Source organism: Phyllobates terribilis, unplaced genomic scaffold (assembly GCF_046119375.1).
Source record: "Phyllobates terribilis strain yellow unplaced genomic scaffold, ASM4611937v1 Scaffold_4__5_contigs__length_816908805, whole genome shotgun sequence".
NCBI lineage: Eukaryota > Metazoa > Chordata > Amphibia > Anura > Dendrobatidae > Phyllobates > Phyllobates terribilis.
The window spans coordinates 211961281-211977725 of NW_027362764.1; the positions used below are offsets into that span (position 1 = coordinate 211961281).

The window sequence follows — 16445 nt, forward strand, 5'->3', positions numbered from 1 at the left end:
GCTGTGTGAGTGTGTAGCTCAGTTTTTGCTTAGTTAGGATGCTATAGCAGCGTGGCCTGCTTAGCGGAAAAGCCAGATCATGAATTAGCCAAGAGTAGTTTGTAAACCTGATTTATACTGTTTGTATTGAACTGCCATTGCCATAGCTGGAGCACTGTTCTTGACACGCTTCAGTTATTTCTCCTTATATGCATGCTATTAATATCATCGTTATAAAAACTGTTATTCTTATCTTTCGGCATATGTCCTCTTTTACTTAATAAAGCCGGTATTTGTTTCTGCCTCCTTGTCTGCTGTGCCGTACTTGAATCCTGCCTTGTGGTTTTCTTCAGACACCGCTACATGAACATAGCCTGATTCTTCAACACCACGTCTCAAGTTGATGGACCCCCGCAGCAGTGATGTTGTGCCACAGAGAAATTATTATTGACCGCCGTGATGACATCTTGATGAACACAATATAATACACCAGAGCAGCGGACTTTCATCTATGCAATACAAAATACTTTGTAGGTTTATGCATACAAATTATAGAAATTAGAAAGTAAAAGTCATTGCCTGTAGATCACAACATTCAACCACAATTTTTTTGGTGCAAGGACGAAAGAAAAAAAAAATAGAGATAAAAATTCCTTTGTGCCACAGCTTCTTTATTTATTTGCTCTTGTCTGCAAATAAGAGGCTTGACCTAACACAGGTAAGTTAAGCGTTCCTACGCTACTCTAATGACCCTTGTACACATCGTTTGTTGATTTGCTTTCACCATAGGTATAGACACACTGATACTGAACACAACTTCATCTGAGTGCTACAGCCTTACACCTACATAGGTTTTTAGATCTTCAGCTACATATTGTTGCCAGTTACATCATATACATATACAGGAAAAATACAAGACTTCATTGATTTTCACAATATTTAATTTGTACACTAATGTAACTATATGCAACTTCTGAAGACAATCGAGGGTACAAGAAAGGTTCAGAGCACGCTAATAGTTTGGTCCGATATTATCGTAATGTAGTGCTTAATTTCTCCTTCCCATTTAGAGAACAAGGAAACATGACGGACGTCACATGCACACACTCACTTGTGAACAAGTTTAGAAACAGATTAACTGCTGTACACCCCGGGTTTCAACCATACATATCTAATAGGGTTATTATAATACATCTATATGCAGCATTATCTGTCGACACAGCCATTCAGAAGTCAGCACCGTATATACATATGTATATATAAACACTTGGAAACAGCAGATGCATGGGGAGAATTAAAAAGTGCCATTTCAAGGCCGAACATAAAAATAATATAACATATTTACAAAGCTTGGAAAGTCAGCTGCAAAATAAGTTATTGCCAATGCCCTTTAGGAACAAAAAAAATATGTCCGTTTTATACATTACAGTAAAATGTATCAATTTATATAATGATATATCTCTCTCTATTCATTTACAACATATCCGGGCTTGAGGGCTCCTCAGCCAAACCTTTTCTATGGCTTTACCATGTTACAGGGTAATAAATAAATAAGCATGCTAAAATGTGTATATCCATTTGGTCATGAAGCTAGATGGCTGATACTAACTGTACATGTGTCAGCTTAGTAGGTAAAGAGTAAAAGATTCATGAAGGATTCAGGAGAGATGAAGAGACCAGTGTTTGACTACATAATTCCTGTCCATGTTCAAGGTCTTTGGTTGTCTGTTCACGGAGCATAGGGACCAATGTATTAAACCAACGCAGTCTATTCTCTTATACAATGTTTTCCTTTCTTTAAAAAAAAACAAAAAACTTTTTTTGCACTCCTGAGTGGACTCTAAACAAGACACTGTAGAGGGAGCCATTTAGTGGCTTTAAAGACTATATGAATATACATATATACACACACACACACACACACTGGGAAAGATAAGTATTTGATACACTGCCGATTTTGCAAGTTTTCCCTCCTAGAAAGAATGGAAAGGTCTGTAATTTTTATCGTAGGTACACTTCAGCCGTGAGAGGCAATCTAAAAAGAAAATACCGAAAATAACATTTGTATGATTTTTACATATTTCATGTAATAAAATGAAAATGATTTAAGTGTTTGATCAGCTACCAACCAGCAAGAATTCTCGTTCTCACAGACCTGTTAGTTTTTCTTTAAGAAGCCCTCCTACTCTGCAGACATTGCATATATTAATTGCACCTGTTACCTCTATAAAAGACACCTATCCACACACAATTACACTCCAAACCCTCCACCATGGCCAAGACCAAAGAGCTGTCTAAGGACATCAGGGACAAAGATGTAGACCTGGCACAAGGCTGGGATGGGCTACAGGACAATAGGCAAGTAGCTTGGTGAGAAGGCAACAACTGTTGGCACAATTATTAGAAAATGTATGAAACACAAGATGACTGTCAATTTTCCTCGGTTTGGGGCTCCATGCAAGATCTCGCCTCATGGGGTAAGAATGATCCAGAAAGGTCAAGAAACAGCCCAGAACTACACGGGAGGACCTGGTCAATGACCTGAAGAGAGCTGGGACCACAGTCTCAAACATTAAGGTTAGTAACACACTACGCAGTGATGGATTAAAATCCTGCAGGGCAAGCAAGGTCACCCTGCTCACACCAGCAAATGTCCAGGCTCGTTGGAAGTTCGCCAATGACCATCTGGATGATCCAGAGGAGGCATGGGAGAAGGTCATGTGGTCAGATGAGACCAAAATATAACTTTTTTTGTATCAATTCCACTCGCTGTGTTGGGAGGCAGAAGGATGAGTACAACCCTAAAAACACCGTCCCAACCGTGAAGCATGGTGGGAGAAACATCTTACTTTGGGGATGTTTTTCTGCAAAGAGGACAGGGCGACTGCACCATATTGAAGGGAGGATGGATGGGGTCATGTATAGCAAGATTTTGACCAACAACCTTCCCTCAGTAAGAGAATTGAAGATGGGTCGTGGATGGGTCTTCCAGCATGACAATGATCTGAAACGCAGAGCAAGGGCAACTAAGGAGTGGCTGCGTAAAAAGCATTTTAAAGGTCCAGACCTGAACCCTATAGAAAGTCTTTGGAGGGAGCCGAAACTCAATGTTGTTCAGCGACAGCCTTGAAACCTGAAAGATCTGGAGAAGATCTGTATGGAGGAGTGGGCCAAAATCCTTGCTGCAGTGAGTGCAAACTTGGTCAAGAACTATAGGAAACATCTGACCTCTAATTGCAAACAAAGGTTTCTCTACCAAATATTAAGTTCTGTTTTTCTATTGTATCAAATACTTATTTCATGCAATAAAATGAAAGTTAATTATTTAAAAACCATAGAAGGTGATTTTCTGGATTTTCATTTTTAGATTCTCTCTCCCACAAGTGAAGTGTACCTACGATAAAAATTACAGACCTCTCCATTCTTTGTAGGTGGGAAAACTTGCAAAATCGGCAGTGTATCAAATACTTATCTTCCCCAATGTATATATATGAATGCAAGGGAAAAAAAAAAGTTCTACAGAATTTGCCACAATCTAGTTGCATTATACAAGTAAGGCTATGTTCACATATCAACTTAAAACCTGATGTGTATTTCCACAGCAGCACTTCAATGCTGACCTTCAGATATCTCCAGTGAATTTGCCACAGATGTGCTGTTGTGTGCGGGACAGATCTCCACAAGGATCAGCCCGATGGTAATTCAACAGGGCTAATCCGAGGACTTTCCATCTAAAAGAAGTAGCAAGCTACTACTTATTAACACTGGATTTTTCTGCATTGAAATGTTTTCATTGCAAGTAAACTGGGTTGCAAAAACCCCTTTCACATGTATGGGCTGTAGACGGTCTTTGGATTTATAGAAATTAGCATCAAGTCCGATGTGTGAACAAGGCCAAAGGTGCACGTTTAGGCTGGTTTCGCAAATCCAGCATTTACAGCTCGAGCACGTACTGTGATGTATGGACCGACCGTGGGTCTCCTAAATAGAACTCAACAGCCTCATATATGCCTATGAAACCGTTGTGTTTCCGACAGGAGACCCGCAATCACGGTCCATATTCGCACTGTGAAAGTTGGTCATGTGAATCCGGCCATAGTACAAGTTCATTAAAAATCTCACTCAGCTTATTCGGGAAAATGTTGGAAAAAGTCTTTAATGATGCAAGTGGATAAAAAACTAGTGCAAAGGGAAAAGATTTGTTGAAAGGGTTGAGTGATTAAGAAAACCACTTTCTATGTGCCCCTTTAGGGCATGAGCACATAGAAGGGGTCATGTATAGAAGACACCACTCTATCAACCAAAATAGCAATCTACACGAGTGGCATCTGTTCTTGTGCCATTTATCTGCCATGTAATGCTACATTTTGTCTGCAACATTCTTTACAGGGAAAATGTATGCCTCTGCTTGCCAGGGGTGCCAAGACCAGAACCTACGGCCATCATCATCCTGAAAGGGACTGACTCCGATGAGACTATGCCTTTATTCCACAGGAAGCAAACGCATGTCAAAAAGCGTGGAAAAGTGCATTATATCCATCTCAAAGTAAATGTCCACTCTTGAACGCCATGACATTTTTGATTTTAAATAGGTCAAGAATAGGTTGTAAATATAGTTTTGTATTAGAAACCAGACTAAAGTTTAATACAGTGTTCAAAATTCTGTGCTTAATCATTTACTGTTAAAAAGGTGGACATTCAAGTCAATTTCCAAAAGTTATTAGATTTTATATTCCCACAAAAACCTTTAACCAGTTTTTCGGGGACTTCTACTGCCAAATAGATTCATTGGCGTTAGGGGGTTATTTCAGACTATGCGTCATTGTAGCAGACATTTAGCATGTTTGATTACAGTAAATACATTAGAATTAGATTAAAAAAAAAAAAAAAAAAAAAATCAGAAAAAACAGAAATAAATCATTTGTATAGTCAGTATGTTTTTGCTCTTATTCCATCCATTTGTTTTACCGGTACTTAGAGACTTTATAGTACTCGATCCTTACATAACCATAGAAGTACGGAAGGACTTCGGGACCGACCTGCCTACATCAACAACCACACAGTAGTGATTCATCCTGTGATACAAAAGTTTTGCTGAATAGAGTACACACAAATTTATCTTAAACCTAAACTAATGAGGCTCACTAGACCAGACAGGAGGGAAGAAATCCAGATTGTCTTAATTTGTGAAAAAATAAAAGGTGAAAATTGGTGTAATTTTTTGGGGACAATGCTCAAATTTTCAAGGCTGGTTCAAAGTAGATTCTGATATTCGTAAGACAAAAGAGGGACATGTTGGAACACTATATTTCAGTGCAAGCCTTGGAATATGAAACCATCCAGTAGGAGGATTCTACAACAAAACATTATTGCTTTGGTTCTCTCTCAGACACACAAAATAGTACGCCACAATCACAATAGTAAAGGACTGGAATTATGCGAAAAATAAGGAAATCTAAAAAAAGGTCTCCTTAGCTTAAGTGCTGAAAATGAGATTTGTAAGTGCTCCTTACAAAGTATGTTTGAAGGTCACACTTAAAGTGATTTTGTTTTGTTTTCGCTAAAACAATTGAAATTTACACAGTAAAAATATTCAAGATGAGCTACCGAAAAATTGTCAGTGAGCAGCCTGCATGGAAATACAACATGCTGCTGATCTACCTGGCAAAAACATAAAACCGTAATAAATAACTGCCCACAAAGCCCACTTAAAAAAAAAAAATCTATATACATAAGACGACAAAATGGCATAGACAAAAACAGTAAATGTCCACAGCCGTGAAAAATGGTGCCACACTGCTAGGTACATCAAGCGACTGTTAAATGACATGGCAGCAGCTGGCCTGACTAGCGGTACATAACAGACTCTCCTTGGGATTCCGTTGGATATTCACAGATATTGTTTTTTCACAAAGAGGTAGCTGTAAAACATTGTTCTTAAAGTTCTTACTCTTCAGAAGTTTTAGTTCATTAGCAGTGTCTGACATTTGGTCAGAGAAGAATTTTATACTGCCGGTAGATGTGCTTCTACTGGCAGTGCCGTTGGAGCTAATGCACATCTTCCAGCTGGACTTCTCCTGCACTTTGACACTTGAGAATGACAGGTTATTTTGAGGGTCAATTATATACTTGGCCCCATTATGGAGTTGGGAACTTAAACACAAACCCATGAGTTTCAGGCTTTCTACAAGTTCTCCTGCACTTATTGTTGACTGCTGCACTGAATTTCCAGAACCAGAGCAATTACGGCTGTTCCCGGAGGAATTGTTGGTGTTACCGCCAGAAGTATTGGATGGACTGCCGCCTCCTTTGCTATCACTTGGACTTGTTTTGTCAACACCTGTACTTCCATTGCTTGGTTTACCTTGTCCTCCCCCATCACCCTGATTTCCCGGTGGACCTTCACTGCTGTCTCTTCTATGCCAAGAATAGGTGAAGCCACTATCTTTATCTAGCCGTCTCCTGCTCTCGGAGTCATCATCACTTGTTTCAGAGCTGCTGCAGCTCGATCCTCGTCCTTGGCTTTTCCTTCTGTGGTATCTTTTATGCACAGTGCCAGGAGATGCTATGTTCATTTTTAATCTACTAAGCTTTGGAGGAAGATTTTCATCCATATCAAACTCATCATCAGACTCTCCTTCTTCAAAGATCTGGTTGAGCACAGGGGCACTCTTCCTAGACGTTAGTCGATTTGTAACAGAGGGCTTGCGTCGCAAAACAACTTGCGTTGAAAGTGGGATAGGCTTTTTATCTTCTTCGTCTTCCTCCTCATCTTCTTCAACTCTGAAGAGACATTTCCTACCACTTGTTGATGGATTCAGTGCCACAGCAGGCACTCCTGAAGTTGCTGGACTTGAAAAATCTGGTACATCCTCCTTTTTCAGTGGTTCAACAAGGCCTTTATTTCTATGACCATTTAGCACATTTTCTGCGCTGCGTGCTGGTGTTGGTGGACCACTAACATGGGCTAATGGAGAGGCTGTCAGATCATCATCCAAGTCTTGTGGAACATCAATCTTTGTGGGCCATGATTGCCTAAGGAATAAATCACAGAATTAATAAAAATACAAGCAACACACTACATCAAGAAAAGGGAGAGCAATAAGTTATATTTTCAATGAATGACCTTTAAATTCTTGCCACATGGTTTTTTAACATAAACGGATTGTGTTTGCCGGGGTGCAAAAACTTATTTTACCAATTAGATCTGGAATAAATTGGCATAATGGAGCATTATAAGAGTAAATTATCAGCGCAGCAAATGCACTCAGTGCCTTTTTGTCTGCTATTAGTTACGTGCAAGAGCCTGTGTGCTATTTGCGGCAGATTTATATTTGACTTTACTTGATTACGGTTCTCATTTAATGGACACAATAGGAACAATCCCAAGAGCCCGGCCAGTCTCTGCCCCTTGCTATGCCACTTCCAGTTGCTATGAAACAAATAAGCACCACCGATTTGGTGAGCGGCCACATATTTGCATTTCAAAGATTCAGTGCAAACATTGAAGAGAAATAAAACTACAGCTTCAGTAGTAAAAATCTCCAGTCAAACACCATCATTCAGTGCGTTAGAACAAAGGTTACTCAAAAATTATAGACAATTACACAGAAAACTAATATAAATGTAGCACACGGCAACCTGCCTGCCTTTCAGCAGCAACTAGAGCGGCTTATTCATTGATCGAAATGGGCAAAAATCACAAGTGACTTTACATTATATTCTCTCCAATGTAAAAAAAAAAAAAAACAGAACATAATTGATCAGTTACAACCTATTGATTTCAATGGTGAAAGGAACAGTTGTGTCGGTTCACCTCTCATTATGCACCTTTTCCATTTTTTCAGATTTTTTTTTATTATTAACATTGTGTTGTATGGCAAATGGATTTAAATGGAAAGTGTTAATGTTTTTTGTAAGGGAAAAAAAAACATAAGTGGAGGGCAACCATAACAGCGACCCTAAATCTGTGTAGTAGCCAAGAGGGATCAGTAGAATCAGACCGCAGCTGGAGCTCCGTCCTTTGGATGATAATATCAGTCGTTTTTAAATAACTTTGGACTTTTTGTCCTTAGAACTTAATTAAGGAACAGTTTCTGAAAAAAGAGAACAAAGATATATGTATTTTCAAATTGAATACTACATTTGCTAGATTATGTGTTTAGGATATTCAGTTTAGTGTTTTTTTTAACTAATTCATTAACAGTTACTTTTTCCTATGGGCAAATGAGGCCTATTTGTATTATTATTAATAACTTTACAAAGCTGATCCCTTATATGAACATACAGTACATTACCACATTAGTACATAAGTTTTATTCTAACATTTAGGGCCTCAAATATAAAAGTAACCATAGCCATTAAAGGGGTTGTCCACTAACTGGACAACCACTTCTTAAATACTATATTCCCCCTCGTAAAATAAAGTTACCCTATACTTACCTCTGGTACTGGTACCGTTCCAGCGTCTCCAGAGGCTCGTGCGGTATTGTTATGCCAAGTGAGCGCTGCAGCCCATTAGCGGTCGCTAATGGACTGTTTTGCTCTTCACCTCCATCGGCCATCTGAGGCTTGTCTAAAGGTAGCAGGAACACAGCAGCTCAATACAGGAGACCCGGCGCTCATGTGGAAGGGGAGTATAGGGTATTTTCTATTTTACAAGGGGGAAACGTGTTTTAAGAAGTGTTTTTTTTTTCCACGTAGCGACAAGTCCTTTAAGTTGTTAACAGACATGCTATAGCTGACCTATCTGGCCAAAAAAAAAAAACACTGGCACCACTTTGGAAAATCAGATATTAGTGGAAATCCAACCGATCTTCGTTCCACCAGTGGCAGATATGAGAGAATCATCCAGCCACTATAGATATTTACATGCCAGTGAACCAGGCTAAAATGAGGGATCCATCAAGAAAAGCTGAATGTTTGTGGTCATCCAATATTGGGATATGTAATGCAGTATTCTAATTACCCCCTTTTGTAAATCCCTGATAAGACAACCTAAATATGGTATTCAAGTTTGTGCCTCACACATTGGATGTAAAAGAACTGGAGACTAGATTAATAAATCATTGTATACAATTAAAATAAGTTAAAGGGGTTGTCTGGTCAAAAGTGATAAGTCTGCAGTCACTCTGTGTGACTACAGACTTTTGAGTTCTTCCAGCGCAGGCACTGTGCACTGTGGGGATTCGCAGGTATGAGACCCGGTAACGGGTAATGTAATGTGTCATACATACCCCCCGGCCAGTGGGCGCAGCCTTGCTCTCCATACCCTTGTATTGAGCAAGGCCGCGCCTTCTAGTCGGACGCGTCCACTGGCCGTCCATGTCACTAGACGGGGTGTGACCTCGCTCCATACAAGTGTATGGAGCGAGGCGGTGCTGAATGGCCGGGGGTATGTATAACACATACATAGCCTCGGTCCCGGGTCTCGTCTCGATAGTAATGCCCCATCCTTGGGACAGACTATTTGATCAACGGGAGTCTGACTCCTGGTAGCCCTGCTGATCAGATGTTTAAAAGGGGTCTATTTCAATGTTTTTTAGCTACAGTTCCATGTCATCTACATAGGTTCCCATGGGCACGGTGTATGAAAAGTTGGGCCCCGGTCCTGCTCTACCCCCATCTATATCGAGGTCGGCTTTTTAATACTTGGGGATAGGACCGTCCCGATTAGGTACACCTTGCAGCGGTGGGATGGCTTTTACGCTTGTTTGCTCAAAATTGTGTTAGCCAAGTACCCCATTATGTACTATTTACTTACTTGCTGTAGGGTATATGCTCATTTTCTTTTTATCTTGGGTTTTGTCTGTTAAATGGCCACAGTGTGAACACGCTCATACACAGTACATGTATACCTACTTATGCTCCGGTTCATTTCTTTGGTTTAGCTCTGTATTTATTAGTGGCTTAATTCCCATGAATTCCCACTTGTGCTAAAGACCTTTTAAATAACGGATTTGATGGGGTGCTGGGAATTGGACCTCCGCCGATCTAATATTTATGAGCTACCTAAGGACACACCATCAATTTTTAAGTCTGAGATAACCCCTTTATTTTGATGCATACCTAAATTGGGCCTTGATGTTACTAGGACTGGCAGAACGTGTTTGAATCTCCTTTTCTTGCTTCTCTCGCAAAATTCTCTCAGCCAGCAAGAAGTATGTGGCCGTAATGTGGTTGTATTTATTGGTTTCCAAGGCACTGAAATAAAAAAAAAACGAGGAATCAAACCATTTCCCTTGTAAGACCCATACAAATTAAGAAACTGCATTATCTGTGTAAATGTATGAAACAAAGCAGCATGTTCAAGATTCAGCTCAATAATCAAAAATTGGTGGGAAATAGGCAGGAACCACTTACTCAACAATGGCATCTCGATCAGCTATGTCACCCAGCACCATCCTCTGTATAATGCCATTGTGTTCCTCCTCGGAGAGGTTTTTATAGGACACTAGAGGAATGTTGTATTTTGTCGCAGGTGATGGATCAACTCCTTGCAGCCAAGGATGGTTTTCAATTTCCTCTAGAGATGCTCTTCTTTTAGGATCTCTCTGGAGCATACGTGTGATCAGGCTGGGAATAGAAGTGATGAAGCGTAGTTATGGTAAACTGAACAGACAGGAAAACACATACAAACATATCTAAGCAGTATAACAATCTTCTAGATTAGGCTACATTCACACATCTGTGACTGTTACCATCCGAGAGAAACCCAACAATCTTTTTTTTCCCAGGTGTCATCCTTGTTACATCAGTTCTTTTTCTGTTCCATTTTTTTCACTGAAAAAGGTAACTATTTTTTTTTTTTTATGCAATTGACTCCTGTATCAGTTAAAAAACAAGGAAATTCGGAAGGAATAGGACAAGCTCTGAGTCTTACGCACCAGAGACAGGGACCCGTCAGAAGTTCAACGAGGTCTAGTTTAGTGCCATTAGCAGTTTGCGCCACTAAAAACACGTCATCACTGTAAGGAAGCCAACGTACTTTACTATTTTTGTTTTTTCTATTGAGATTTATTACTTTGCTGCTAAAAATATGAAAGAATTGATTGCATTAATATTGGTGGCTCCTAAAAATAATTTTCTTTAGCTAAAGAGGTCTTCAAAAATCCAGGAATACCTTATAAAATGAGGCAATGTCCCATTATTTCCATAACTACTATAGGCTTTTTTTTTACTTCCATGGTAGAAGGACCAGCTAGAAAGTTTAAATAGCCAGTACAAAGTAACCTGGAACACTCTGATACCAGAACGATGGGGCACAACGGTAGGTAGGGTGTGATCCCCTTCACAGAGCTTCTCAGTAGGTTTAATACTATAGAAGACTACTGCTCTGGGAAGCTAGTTTTTGATTAATCTGGTACTTCAAATGATACGGGAAAAACAGAAGTTCACCAAAAAGATAAATCAACACTTACTCTTTACACTCTTTGGACACATGCTTGGGTACGGTATATTTACAGTCCATGATCATCGTCAGTGTTTCACTGTCATTGGCTTCTTGGAATGGAGGAGTCCCACACACAAGCATGAATAGAATGACACCCAGACTCCAAATATCTAAAATGAGAATAGGACCAAATATTCACATAAGCATTTCCCATACTATGCCTTAATATCAGACCTACATCTAGTCTCAAAATACACAAATCACAAAGTTCATGGTCTACTGGTTGCCCAGGAACAAGGTACTAGTATTATGACAAGATGTGAGCAAGACTATATTAAACATAATTACATGCTGTGTTGGTTTTTTTTTTTTTTAAGTCTTTGAAGTTCTGAATGTCAAACCAAAAACAGGTATGCAGGATTTAGGTCAGCATAATACACTTTTCTAGTATAGGGGTTAAAAAACAAACAAAAAACAAGTGACATGATTCTCATGTACAAGCTCAATTATCAACAGAAAGACAGGCTTTTAGTTTGGCCACCGGACAATGGCTGAAGCAATGCGTACTGGGAAGTAACAGAAAAGATTTTCCAGCACCTAAAGTGCTGGTAGAAATAGTGATAAAGACAAGGCGCCCTCTCAAAAAGTGTATGGCAAGATACAGAGTTTGAGATTCAGATCAATACCTAGACATATTAGTGTTATTTGTGCCATAAATATATTTTTAACTTGTAGGGGGAAGAGTGTTGTTAAAACAGGTAGATGTTATGGCATGGGCAAGGTTTTCATAATGACAAGTGGTGATCTTATACAAACTAGGAGACATATTACAAAGATGGACTTCATATGACCAGAAAAATAAGAAATATTTGTATTTTTTATCTGAAGGAACATTGAAGGAGCCATGTAAAGAGGAAGTTACACTTTCTTATAAACAAATCTGGTAACCCAGCACAACATGTGGTTTAATCACCATAAACAGTATGTTGTAATGCATTTACGCACATACCCTAAAAGCTGTGTGGCTGTAGTACATACATATGAGAAATAATGGCCTTTAATTGTAATTCTGAAGGTGGCAGAGGCTCACAAATTATCTAAAAGGCAACATGGGGCCTTTAAACCGCGTCCGACATTTCTCATTTATTGCAGGCAAGGCAGTAAGTACCGTACATTTTACTACTCTTCAGTAGGTTATCATCATGTCTTCAGATTCATTCACACTACAGTACAAGTCTGACTCCAATTTCCTTAAATGCGTGTGGCATTTCCAAGAATTTTCTTGTATGCGAGTCTGAATGGAGCAACATGTTTTTCATTTATAATGAAGCTCAGGCTTCAGTCCTAGCACGGGAACAGCAGTGTAGAATGCACAATGAGGAGATTACACAACGATGGCGCCCGGGGCAGCAACGCATCTTAAGCAGCAAATAAAAAAAAAAAATGTATTCTGTAAATTAATGATAAAGCATACAGAAATTTTCCCTCTTATTATATCTACAAAGGCAAAAATAGAACAGAAAAATGCAACTGGTCAGCATGTAAAGATCGAAAACTAAAAACAAAATAGTCCTTACGCCACATTCAGATGTCCGGTTTCCCAAATAAATGCTCCATCTGCATTTCTCACAGAACATGTACCCATTCTAGTCTATGAGACTATTCACAGGTCTGGTTTTTGGAGGAAGCCGCCTGAATTTGATCTAAGTCATGGATCAAATTCCTCCATTTAAATCAATGGGTTTGTGAAGAACAATCAATATACACTGCTCAAAAAATAAAGGGAACACTTAAAACAGAATACAACTCCAAGTAAATCAAACTTCTGTGACATCAAACTGTCCACTCAGGAAGCACCACTGATTGACAATCAATTTCACATGCTGTTGTGCAAATGGAATAGACAATAGATGGAAATTATTGGCAATTATCAAGACACCCTCAATAAAGGAGTGGTTCTGCAGGTGGGGACCACAGACCACATCTCAGTATCAATGCTTTCTGGCTGATGTTTTGGTCACTTGAATGTTGGTTGTGCTTTCACACTCATGGTAGCATGAGACGGACTCTACAACCCACAGAAGTTGCTCAGGTAGTGCAGCTCATCCAGGATGGCACATCAATGCGAGCTGTGGCAAGAAGGTTTGCTGCATCTGTCAGCGTAGTGTCCAGAGGCTGGAGGCGCTACCAGGAGACAGGCCAGTACAACAGGAGAAGTGGAGGGGGCTGTAGGAGGGCAACAACCCAGCAGCAAGACTGCTACCTCTGCCTTTGTGCAAGGAGGAACAGGAGGAGCACTGCCAGAGCCCTGCAAAATGACCCCCAGCAGGCCAAAAATGTGCATGTGTCTGCACAAACGGTTAGAAGCCGACTTCATGAGCGTGGTATGAGGGTCCGATGTCCACAGATGGGGGTTGTGCTCACAGCCCAACACCGTGCAGGTCGCTTGGCATTTGCCACAGAACACCAGGATTGGCAAAGTCGCCACTGGCGCTCTGTGCTCGTCACAGATGAAAGCAGATTCACACGGAGCACATTTGACAGACGTGACAGAGTCTGGAGACGCCGTGGAGAGCGATCTGCTGCCTGCAACATCCTTCAGCATGACCGGTTTGGCAGTGGGTCAGTAATGGTGTGGGGTGGCATTTCTTTGGAGGACCGCACAGCCCTCCATGTGCTCGCCAGAGGTAGCCTGACTGTCATTAGGTACCGAGATGAGATCCTCATATCCCTTGTGAGACCATATGATGGTGCGGCTAGCCCTGGGTTCTGCCTAATGCAGGACAATGCCAGACCTCATGTGGCTGGAGTGTGTCAGCAGTTCCTGCAAGATGAAGGCATTGAAGCTATGGACTGGCCCGTCCGTTCCCCTGACCTGAATCCGATTGAGCACATCTGGGACATCATGTCTCGCTCCATCCACCAACGTCACATTGCACCAGACTGTCCAGGAGTTGGCAGATGCTTTAGACCATCCGCAACCTCATCAGGAGCATGCCCAGGCATTGTAGGGAGGTCATACAGGCACGTGGAGGCCACACACAATACGGAGCCTCATTTTGACTTGTTTTAAGGACATTACATCAAAGTTGGATCAGCCTGTAGTGTGTTTTTCCACTTTAATTTTGGGGGTGACTCCAAATCCAGGCCTCTATTGGTTAATAAATTTGATTTCCATTGATGATTTTTGTGTGATTTTGTTGTCAGCACATTCAACTTTGTACAGAACAAAGTATTCAATGAGAATATTTCATTCATTCAGATCTAGGATGTGTTATTTGAGTGTTCCCTTTATTTTTTTTATATATATACACACACACATACACATACACACACACACACACATACACACATATTTCAGTAAAAACACGAATATTTAGTTTTCTTCACAAACCAGTTGTTTTGAATGGGCGAATTTACTGCGGACTAACAAAAAAAAACAAACACTTTTTTTCCCCCATATTGACTGGTGTGCTGGCTCTGTTAGTTACTTCTTATCCAGAAGGTTTGGTCTTTGCCAGGGAGGCTCTGCACCCTACTTAACTTGGATATAGATATACACATACACACACACAGTTATGTGTAACAGGTGTGGGCAATATGAAAATCACACCTGAAACCAGATAAAAAAAGGGGAGAAGTTGACTCAGCCTTTGCATTGTGTGTGCCACACAAAGCATGGAGGACAGAAAGTGGAGAAGAGAACTGTCTGAGGACTTGAGAACCGAAATTGTTGAACAATATCAACAATCTCAATGTCACAAGTGCATCTCCAGAGAAATTGATGGATACATACACACACACACACACACATTATTATATATACATACACACAGCGTGGTCCAAAAGTAGGTGGACAGAAAGTGTAATAAGGTTATGAAGGGGGAGATTTATCAAACATTGTGTAAAGTGAAACTGGCTCAGTTACCCTTAGCAACCAATCAAATTCCACTTTTCATTCCTCACAGACTCTTTGGAAAATGAAAGGTGGAATCTGATTGGTTGCTAAGGGCAACTGAGTCAGTTTCACAGATCTAGTTTTCACAGCACAGAATAACTGTTCAAAACCAAGTACAGGTGCCTGGGGATCCATGGCGGGGCCAATCATTTATATACATCTTCCCACCTGCTTGGTTTCCAGATATTTCCACCCTTTTCTGACTATGAATCCTGAGCTGTCAGAGAAGAGTGGGGGGTGAACATTGAGGGAAAACAAGCAGGTGTATATAAAATAATTGGCCGTGATGAAGCACAAAGCGTCAGTACTTGGTTTGAACAGTCATTTTATGCCAAAAGAGACTCTTTAATCCAGCAGGAGACTATTTCTGACACTTGCCCGATTATCAAGATTCAGAGGCCACACCGGATATAAATGAGAATAGAATAAGATTACTCCTCATCATCATGGCTACCTCGGTAGACTGGCTGGTAATGTTAAACTTCCCTTTGATGACCTTCAGGAGGGAACACTAAAGTTAGAGGTTGCAGCAAACTATTACAGAGTGTAGGTAGCAGATCGGGCAACATTGATCAATGGAGTTATGCCAAGTGCCGAGTGTAAAAGGGTGGTGCAAGACACCGGCATTAAATTGGGTATGGCGGGTTGATATTCTAACCGTATGTTACAGCTCTGTTCTCCTAGTAGACAAAACCACACAAACAGAATAAAAACAAAAGGGTCCTGTTAGTGGAACAGTAGAAACATAGTCCGGTGTACTGATGAGCGGCGTCCCTCGGTGACAGACATACTGCTGTGTATGCGGTGAGTCAGAATTCTGAACCCTTCAGAAATTCTTGGACAGTTTGTAAAAATACTGCACCTTTTACCCCATCCATAACAAAAACACTTTTGTCCGTTTTTTGAATCTGGAGAAAGTTGCACAAATTGTGATTAATTCTCCTAATTGTGATCGCAGCTGATGTCTTCATTCCTTATAGATTGTAAACTTGTGAGCAGGGATCTCGCTCCTCCTGTAATTGTTGTGTTACTTTGTATTGCCTGTACATGTCCCCGCTTAGCTGTAAAGTGCTACGGAATATGTTGGCGCTATTTATATTAGGGAGGGCTCCGCTC

At 40.4% G+C, this 16445-nt stretch overlaps 1 protein-coding gene across 1 annotated transcript in view; it reads right to left on the bottom strand.

Annotated features, from left to right (window-relative positions):
* Positions 1-626: 626 nt before the first annotated feature.
* Positions 627-16445, bottom strand: part of SNRK (SNF related kinase) — a 54633-nt gene continuing 38814 nt past the window's right edge. The window contains exons 3-6 of the mRNA XM_073678050.1: positions 11400-11541; positions 10342-10554; positions 10048-10182; positions 627-7014 (exon numbers count right to left, since the gene is read on the bottom strand). Coding sequence (XP_073534151.1) covers positions 5799-7014; positions 10048-10182; positions 10342-10554; positions 11400-11541 — 1706 coding nt within the window. The 3' untranslated portion in view covers positions 627-5798. The remainder of the gene's footprint in view (positions 7015-10047; positions 10183-10341; positions 10555-11399; positions 11542-16445) is intronic.